At 42.4% G+C, this 10,000-nt stretch overlaps 1 protein-coding gene across 1 annotated transcript in view; it reads left to right on the top strand.

The window, feature by feature from the left end:
• The window catches only part of fam131bb (family with sequence similarity 131 member Bb), a gene marked incomplete at both ends in the record, with an annotated part of 38,358 nt that overhangs the window by 17,641 nt on the left and 10,717 nt on the right, over window positions 1-10,000 (top strand). The window contains 3 exons of the mRNA XM_080858056.1: window positions 3,957-3,994; window positions 7,228-7,263; window positions 7,835-7,940. Of these exons, the coding sequence (XP_080714182.1) occupies window positions 3,957-3,994; window positions 7,228-7,263; window positions 7,835-7,940 (180 nt within the window). The remainder of the gene's footprint in view (window positions 1-3,956; window positions 3,995-7,227; window positions 7,264-7,834; window positions 7,941-10,000) is intronic.

The following is a 10,000-nucleotide window of genomic DNA, read 5'->3' as shown; positions in this document are numbered from 1 at the left end:
TGGTTCCAGACGAAGGTGTCCTGTCAAGCAATACAGAAAATACACAGACAATGTACATGTTATTGACAGACAATAGAAGCAACACAGCTCATTCAACACAAACACTTCCTTCCTGAACCACAAGGTTAAAAAGGAGTAGAGATGCTCCGATCAGCATTTTTGGGGCCGATCACCGATTACCGATCACCAAAATCATGATCTGCCGATTGCCGATCACTGCCGATCACAGAATGGCAGGGTAGGCTAATGGTAATCTTTTATCTATAATCTAGGGAATATTGCACTAGGGTCCTTTATTCTGAAACAGTGAAACTAGTGAAACAGGAAGTAAACGACTCCACTTAGATGTAAACTTACCGGCACTTCTAGCTGCCCATGATGTTGGATTATTGTCATTTCACTGCCGTTATTCATTAAAGCAAGTGAACAAATGGAATGTTGTTCTTATCTATAATCTAGCAGATTTCGCACGGTGTTATAAAGGCTGCTGCTATCAACCAGCGGTTAGTCCGTTTCATGTCAACAGTAGGTACACTATAGATAGTAGTTCATGTAGGGTTTAATCATTCACTGTTTCATGATTATTATTGTTTAGATCATTTAGTTATTCCGCTATTTCAAATGGTTACCGTTATTAACGCTCAAATGGAATGTTCACCGTAACGCAGCACGGAGTTAAAGGGACAGATCCACCTTCATGTTACAGCTGTAATATATTCAGATTCATATCTACAGCCGCGGAAAAAATTAAGAGACCACTTCAAAATTATCAGTTTCTCTGGTTTTACTATTTATTGGTATGTGTTAAAGTAAAATGTAAATTTTAGTTTTATTCTATAACCTACTGGCAACATTCCTACCAAATTTCAAATACAAATATTGTCATTTAGATCATTTATTTGCAGAAAAATGACAATTGTTCAAAATAGCAAAAAAGATGCCGTGTCTTCAGATCTCGAATAATGCAAAGAAAACAAGCTCATATTCATTTTTAAACTACACAATACTAATGCTTTAACTTAGGAAGAGTTCAGAAATCAATATTTGGTGGAATAACCTTGATTTAAAATCACAACTTTCATGTGTCTTGGCATGCTCTCCACCAGTCTTTCACATTGCCGTTGGGTGACTTTATGCTACTCCTGGCGCAAGAATTCAAGCAGCTCGGCTTCTTTTCATGGCTTGTGACCATCCATCTTCCTCTTGATCACATTTCAGAGTTTTTTTTATGGGATTCAGGTCTCGAAATTGGGCTGGCCATGACAGGGTCCTGATCTGGTGATACTCCATCCACACCTTTACTGGCCTGGCTGTGTGGCATGGAGCATTGCCCTGCTGAAAAAAACACTTCTCAGAGTTGGGGAACATTGTCAGAGCAAAAGGAAGCAAGTTTTTCTTCCGGGACAACGTTGTACTTTGCCTGGCTGAGGTTTGTAAAAGACCATAAGGATTGAAAAAAGCGGACTGGAGGGTCTTCTAGTTCGTCTTCTCTGATGAGTCGAATTTTCAGCTTTGCCCAACACATGGTCGTCTGATGGTTAGACGGAGACCTGGAGAGGCCTACAAGCCACAGAGTCTTGCACCTACTGTGAAATTGGACTCATCAGAGAAGACGAACTAGGAGACCCTCCAGTCCGCTTTGGTTCAATCCTTATGGTCTTTTACAAACCTCAGCCAGGCAAAGTACAACGTTTTCCCGGAAGAAAAACTTGCTTCCTTTTGCTCTGACAATGTTCCCCAACTCTGAGAAGTGTTTTTTCCAGCAGGGCAATGCTCCATGCCACACAGCCAGGCCAGTAAAGGTGTGGATGGAGTATCACCAGATCAGGACCCTGTCATGGCCAGCCCAATTTCGAGACCTGAATCCCATAAAAAAAACTCTGAAATGTGATCAAGAGGAAGATGGATGGTCACAAGCCATGAAAAGAAGCCGAGCTGCTTGAATTCTTGCGCCAGGAGTAGCATAAAGTCACCCAACGGCAATGTGAAAGACTGGTGGAGAGCATGCCAAGACACATGAAAGTTGTGATTTTAAATCAAGGTTATTCCACCAAATATTGATTTCTGAACTCTTCCTAAGTTAAAGCATTAGTATTGTGTAGTTTAAAAATGAATATGAGCTTGTTTTCTTTGCATTATTCGAGATCTGAAGACACTGCATCTTTTTTGCTATTTCGACCAATTGTCATTTTTCTGCAAATAAATGATCTAAATGAAAATATTTTTATTTGAAATTTGGTAGGAATGTTGCCAGTAGGTTATAGAATAAAACTAAAATGTACATTTTACTTTAACACATACCAATAAATAGTAAAACCAGAGAAACTGATAATTTTGAAGTGGTCTCTTCATTTTTTCCGCGGCTGTATATGTCTTGTTATTTATCATTGCTGTAGAAGCCACAGTCATCAGTCATTCATATTCATCCTACCAATTCATGTCTTCCGAGTGTGTGTGTCGAAAATAAATACCGTTCTTCTTTTCATCATTGGAACTTTGACATTATTTGTTCTTACCGGACAATCTGTGACGATTGGCTATTATAGCTTACATACATCCCCCTATTTAATGTGCACAATTTGTAGAAATTAAACTTAAAAAAATTCCAGATGGGAGAACTCATTTTGCTTGCCATTGCCAAGCTCTGCTCTGCTGTTGAGTGACCGTTTGCCACGCACGCAGGTTGAAAAGTCGCGCAATTAATTTACGTCACGTGATCGGATTTTTGATCAGTGCTTTTCACCGATCACAGATCAAGAAATTTTTACCAATATCTGCCGATCATGATCGGTTCCCGATCGATCGGAGCATCACTAAAAAGGAGCATGCATGGACCTATGGAGAGCCCGGTGAAGGGGCCACGTGTGATGATGGCTGCACTGCATGAGTAATTAGTGCATTAGGCCTCCACTGACTGCACTGGTGATAATGGATGTGGTCCTCAGAAGACTCTATAGGCTGCTGTGTGCTGAGCTGGTTTGGACAAATAGCATTTGAAATCCAAGGCCTAATATGGGAGTGTGTGTGTGCTAATGGGTGCTTGCCCACATTAATGCTGTATGTCACTATGAAGAAGTCATGGGAACGTGTGTTTGAGTGTGTGTGTGTGTGAGTGTGTGTGTGTGTGTGTGTGTGTGTGTGTGTGTGTGTGTGTGTGTGTGTGAGAGAGAGAGAGAGAGAGAGAGAGAGAGAGAGCAGGAGAGTCAGCTTGAGTGAATTAAATGCAGGTTAAGGAGGTTCATTTCTGAGTCAGATACTGAAAGCCATCAGCACCAAGATTGCACGAGAGGATAATGGATCAGGATGGGATGTATAATTTAATTATGTCATTACGTCTGTACCATGGAATACATTTAAACCAACCCAGTAATATATGTCTCAGTTCAGATCCATCACTAATTAAGTTATCAATCCCCCACTAATGGTTCAAAAGACCCTGCAAACAAATGTGTTGTTGACAACATTGACATTGATAATATTCTCCAACAGTGCAAGACACTACAATTACATTTACAAAAATCATCTCAATTTTGTTGGCACATTTCATAATGTAGCCTACGTTATATGAGAGGAAGAGGCCCAAATAGCAGATTTTTCAATCTGCAAGACTCTATGCTTTGATTAAAATTGCTGTCCATGGTAGCGACATATACAGCAAATTTCCTCTGACATCCCAACTGTGTCAACTGCAGAACTATAAATGGAACTGAGTTTGCCGGTACACAGACTGACTCATAAATGAGTCACATATCTGTCTGGCGCTAGTCAATTCACATTAGAAGTAATATTGTCAGGTGGGGATGTTGGTTGTAAGATTGCAAGGGAAGATTTTCTGGGGAAAATTGTGTTTTATGCAATTGATTTTTCAACCTGCCCTTGTGTTTTGGTGACAATTTCTCTCTCTCTCTCTCTCTGTCTCTCTCTCTTTCTCGCTCTCTTTCTCTATTTTTTCCCAGCAGCAGATGGGGTCCCTGTGACAAAAGATGGAGAGCAGGTAAGTCAGGCGGTCTTAAAACTGAACGCAGCAGATGTTTTCAACAGCCATGTCTTATCATGACACTAAATAGCCTTTGGTGTTGAAGGGCACCAGGCAAGGGGAACGGCAAACCTTGACGCCTGTTTCGAAGAGTCCAATTTCAGAAGAAAAGATCATATCCGTAGGCACCATGAGCTGCATTAGACGCATTAACAGATTACTGTCATTGCTCATGCTAGCTTTTAGAGCACATGTTTAGAAGAAAAAAATTGCTTCCACCGCCACTCACACATGTGCTTTAGCTGGAAGCTTGACTTCTGCTCCCAAAGCTGTGTTAATGCTTCCTTCCTGCCTCTCGTAGAGCTGTGTAGTAGTCTAGATAAGATGACTCTGCTGTGGATACTTGTCAGACAATATTGGCAACTCACATGCTTTTGGCGTGGAAAAAAATTCCACTGACTTCAATGCATGTCACGAAAAAAAAAAAGGCCCCGGTTTTGATCAAGCCTTGTCAATCTCAACGATTCTCACGCCGAGTCAGCCTTGAGGTCGGCAACTCTGCATCAGATTAGGGCCAGATCTGGACCAGATCCACGCCAGAGTCCGCTGCTAGTTGTGCTCTCTTTAGCATTAGCCTTAGCATCCCCACTGTCTACTACATTACATACCATTACCTGTCATTTCTCTCTCACTGTCTCTCTGCTTTCTCTCAAACACTGCACCTAAACTTTGGAGGAAAAAACGCAAAAAAAAACACTATTGTAGTCGAGGAACAAAGCACCCTGCCAAGAAAACTGATCTTCAACTCCCTGTGAGGCCTAGATATCATCAATTGTTTAAGAACAGGGAACCGTTGGAGAGGCTGTTGAGGCTGTGTTCAGGTAGATTTCATTCTCTTTGATGGAGAGGCTTCATCAGAAAGACATGAGTGCCTCACAAACCCCCGAATATTAGTCACAAGGGTTTCTGAAAACTCTATGCAAGGCAGGATGTGGCCTGAAATGAGAGCTGGGTAATCTCCTAATGACAAGCCCTCCATGTGTAATGGCATTAGCATTCTCTTGCTCTCGGTATTCCAACTAGAGATTGACGCCTCTCTTGCTGGAAGCACTGAGAATAAACAGTGACATAAGCTTACCTACGTTACTTGATAAGAGGACCATACTTTTGTTTATCCAACAGACAGAAAAAAAAACAGCTTATAAGCTCAAATGATTCTTGAAATAACAACAAAGGCAAACTGAACAGAGGCTCAAGAATACGAACAGGCAGCAGAACATTTCCGCCTCAAATGTACGTAGCTTTTGTTGATCTCTGAGAAAATGGCTGTTGGCAACGTGCCCTTCCTATGGATTTGTGAGTATAGGCAGGCAGGCTTCTGTTTGTGTTTGTGTATATGTGTGTGCAGGGGATCCCGGAGGATTCTCGGTTATGTTTCGCACTCAGGAAAGAGGATCGTGCCACACACAACCCGAGAGGCAGCAGCTCATTTTCAGTAAATTTAGAGGAAACCATACTTTGACGTAAACAGGAGTGAATGAGAGCGTCTGGCGCACAGTGTGACAGACTGCACTTTGAAACAAGCCCACGTTCGAAAGGAAATTGGTTGATTGGAAGATTATCTGCAGCTGCTGCAGCCAAAACATGATTTTAGTTTTGCATTTATAAACACAGCTGTATGTAACTTGCGAGTACTGAACACAGTGACAGAGGGCTAGCATCTACGGATTTGAAACACATTTTGAAAGAAAGAGTCAAGGTCAATCAGAGGTCAGGCAAATGTGTTTCGCTAGCCCATCATGTGCACCAACAGTAACCCAAACCTGGTTTTACGCTTCCGTTGAAAAGATTATGAAAACTCAGCCTACCTTCAATGAAAGACTGACTCTCCTGGTCCGGCAAACTCCCTCAAAACTCTCTCTATATTGATTTCAAAGTATTTATGAATATTCATTAGAGCCAATCCTGTTATTAGAGCCAATGTCTTTGTCATACTGTTCCTCAGGTATGTCTTTAAACATCTAAAGCAGCTGAGTCACCTTTCTGCCAAAGCAGTTGAGACAGGCACAATTATATTGTGAATGTTTGGGTACATAATGTATGTCCACTGCCTCAAGGTCTAGCTCCACATCTGCCAAATTCAGACTGGGAATAACTATACTTCTTCAGTAAGTTATGCTGCTTGTTTTTTTGTTTTTTCGTTTTTTGGGGGGTTAAAAAGTTAAAGTAACATACATTGCTTTCTTTTTTTACATTTTAAACATTTCAACATTCAATATGCTACAATATAAAACTGCCAGTCTACCCTGGGCCATCAGTATGGTACGCAGTGTTTGGGCGCCACTGTGTGTATGTGCCAGAGAGAGAGAGAGAGAGAGAGAGAGAGAAAGAAACAAAGAGAAAGAGAGAGAGAGAGAGAGACTGTGTGCATCTTGCTTTACGTACGCACACCAGCCGACCCGCCTCGGTGCTTTCCCCGCGCGGCACTTGTCTGCGGTGCATTGTGCTGTGTGACAGGGAGGGATGATGAGCGCAAGGCACGGGTGACAGCATGGGACAAGCTTATCGCATCCCGCACCTTCACCTGTCTCCCTACACCCCTGCAGTCTGGCCAAGCGCTGCAGCGATAGCCCCTCGTTACACAATCCGCCAGATGCGACCAGAGAAAGCAACAGAACATTAGAGAAAAGAAGGAGAGAACACACACACACGCACACGCACACACACACGCACACACACACACACACACACACACACACACACACACACGCACACACACACATAAACACACACTCACACATGCACACTCATACACACTCACACACACACACACGCACACACGCACACGCACACGCACACACCGCAGCAGAGAGAACAACAACGATAATCCGATCCTGACGTTCCGCCCCTTGCCCTTTCTTTCCTCTCTTTTCCTCTGCTCTTTTCTTCCTTCGTTTTGGCCTTTGACTCTCTCCCTCCTTTCCTTGACTGCTCTGGATGGAATGAAATATCGCCCCCTCTCCTATTTTCCTCTCTTTTTTCCTTCGGACCCTCCTTCGATTTCACATGTTTTTTTATGAACTGTCTTCTTCTGTCACAATCCTTTTCTTCTCCCTCCTCCCGCCCCTCTCCTTCCTGTGGTCGTCCGTCTTCTCTCTCGTACTTCTCCTCTCTCCTCCTCTTTTCTTCCCCATCCCTTTCTCCTCCTCTTTTCTTCCCCATCCCTCTCTCCTCCTCTTTTTTTCCCTCAGTATGGCCGATCAGACTTTTCATGGGAAGGAATCAATGTAAGTGTTTGTGAATTTCATTCCCTCATTACAACCTCTCTTTTTTTTTGTTGATCAGTTTGTTGTTTTGTTTACTTTTATTTTCATTTTCCTGACCCATTTTAGATAACCTGCTCAGAGTCCCCACTCTCCCCATCTTCCTTTCCTTTCCTCCCTCTCTCTCTCTCTTTTTTTTTTTAATCTCTCTAAGATCAATGGTGATGTACTGTAGTCCTCTGTGCAGTCAGTGTGTAGCACAGTACTGTTTTAGCAAAAGCCAGTTCCTGATGAACTACACTTCCCACAAAGCGAGAGGAGAGACACTGAGAGGCAGGAAGTTGGGAGATGAAGCTTTCTCAAGTGACACTATCTTTTTGTGGATGTTGTTCTAACATTATTTTTACCCTCACTTCTCCCCTCACTCTATCTTTTAACATCCCCTCAACTACCCTCACACTATCCCACTCCAATATTCCCATTTCTTGTGTGCTCCGGTGCACTTCCTCCTTTCTCACTCTCCTCTTCCTATACTTTACTCCCTCTTTTCCCCATTGTTCCTCCTTGTTCGATTGTCTTGCTTCCTTCTATTTAGCTGTCTATGGAAGACACCACCTCCATCTTGCCTCGGCTGAACAAGAGAAACTCCAATGCTTTTGGGATCGGTGCTCTGGCTAAGTCGTCGCTAACAGGTGTGACAGGTGTGTGTCTCTAACTGGTAAACTGACCCCATGCTGGCTCCAGACCGGGCAGATGCCCGGGAGGACTTGGAGCCAACATGGTCCCTTTGTGGGTACCCTTTATCACTTCCTGTCGTCCATTGACAATACTCGCCAATGGCTTCCCCCAAGCCATTGGTGTAATACCAACAGCAAAACTCCTTCCCTGAAAAAGAAATACATTACCCACAATCCATTGTCATGTGGCTTGTTGTCGCCGAGTGGTGTTGGATTGGAAATGTAGGTGTTAAGTCAGTTGTTCTGTCTTGTATGTAAAAAGTGAACATGGAGTGTAGTGTTGAACCTCAGTCAGTGTCTCTGTGCCCTATCTTCTAGAATATTCTATCTTATTATTTTTTTCTAAACCTTACCTGTTTTACTTGAACCTGATCAACTACAGTGCCACTTGAAAGTATGTGAACCCCTTGAGCACTTAAGCGTTTTCTGTTGTTTTACCATGATTTTTTTTTTTTATCACCAATTTTCCATAGATGAAATATCAGGTTTATGTTTATCATTTGCATGTACTTGTTTAGAGGAAATTGTTTGAGTAGCCGAAAAACTACATGAAACATGGAATTAGTCCATTTCAAAAGTAAGTGAACCCCCAGCTGAATTGGTTAAGTCAAGCAGGTAACAGATTCAGTGAAACTTATTTGGGTGCTTAATTAGTCAATTGAGCAAACCGATAATCTGAGACATCCTTAGGGAAAGGTTTGGGCAACACAGATTAAAAGAGAGAGGAAACCAACCAAACTACTGTAGTGCCAAGGTGTACCCACACAGATCAACAATGCCGAGAGGAAACGAAATATCCGAGAACATCAGGAAGAAGGTACTGACAGCATTGTAGACCCATGTACATTTACCCCAGATGCTGCCAGAGAGGTCTGAAACTCTTTAGAGGTGATGTGTGGGTTGACTTTTACCTGATTTATTCTTCTTCTGGTGCTTCTTGGTGATGGTCTTGATGGGCGTCCACTTCTAGGCAGAGATGCGGTCATGTTGAATGCCCTCCATTTCTAAATTATTTGTCTTGGATGGATGGATGGAGCTGGAATCTTTTGGAGATGGTCTTATAGCTTTCCCAAGACTGATGGGCTGTCAGAACCTTCTTCCTGATGTTCTCGGATATCTCGTTTCCTTTCTGCATTGTTGATCTGTATGGGTACACCTTGGCACTACAGTAGTTTGGTTGGTTTCCTCTCTCTTTTAATCTGTGTTGCCCAAACCTTTCCCTAAGGATGTCTCAGATGATCGGTTTGCTAAATTGACTAATTAAGCACCAAAATAAGTTTCACTGAATCTGTTACCTGCTTGACTTTACCAATTCAGCTGGGGGTTCACTTACTTTTGAAATGGACTAATTCCATGTTTCATGTAGTCTTTTGGCTACTCAAACAATTCCCTCTAAAAAAAAGTACATGCAAATAATAAACATAAACCTGACATTCCTCCTATGGAAAATTGGTGATGAAAAAAATGAAAAATCATGGTAAAACAACAGAAAACTCCTAAGTGGTCAAGGGGTTCACATACTTTTAAGTGGCACTGTAGTTCTTTACGGATCATCACTATTAATCATCACGGCCATTAACCATCGCTTTGCAGAGAATTAAGTAACATTATTTAGGGTTTGCAGGGCTTGATTCTTAAGCTTCAACTTAGACGAATAAGCTTTAGCTATAAACCGGTAAACATAGATTTAGGTGTAAGAGTGTGTAACTTGAGAATATATTGAGAGAATAATAATTTGATTGACGTGTCTTTAACCTACAACCCACAGCTTAGTGGTATAGATTCTGTTAGCTAGCTGTTAACATCTGGTGTAACCCAGACCCTAACAGGGCTGGGGCTAAGTGAGGTAAATACAAGCTGTCCTGACAGAGAGTGACTTCAGGCCTGCCTGCCTGGCTGCCGGCCGCAGTCTGATTGCGGTTACGTGAATGAGAAAGGGGCTTTTAACGAGAAGTAGAGTGCAGCGCCAGAATGTGCAGATGAGTGTGAGATAAGAGAGCCAAGCTGCCAACAAGCCAACCTTC

This window comes from Sprattus sprattus, assembly GCF_963457725.1.
Source record: "Sprattus sprattus genome assembly, chromosome: 19".
NCBI lineage: Eukaryota > Metazoa > Chordata > Actinopteri > Clupeiformes > Clupeidae > Sprattus > Sprattus sprattus.
Note: the sequence above shows the minus strand (reverse complement) of the source record. Positions and strands in the feature narration are given on the sequence as shown.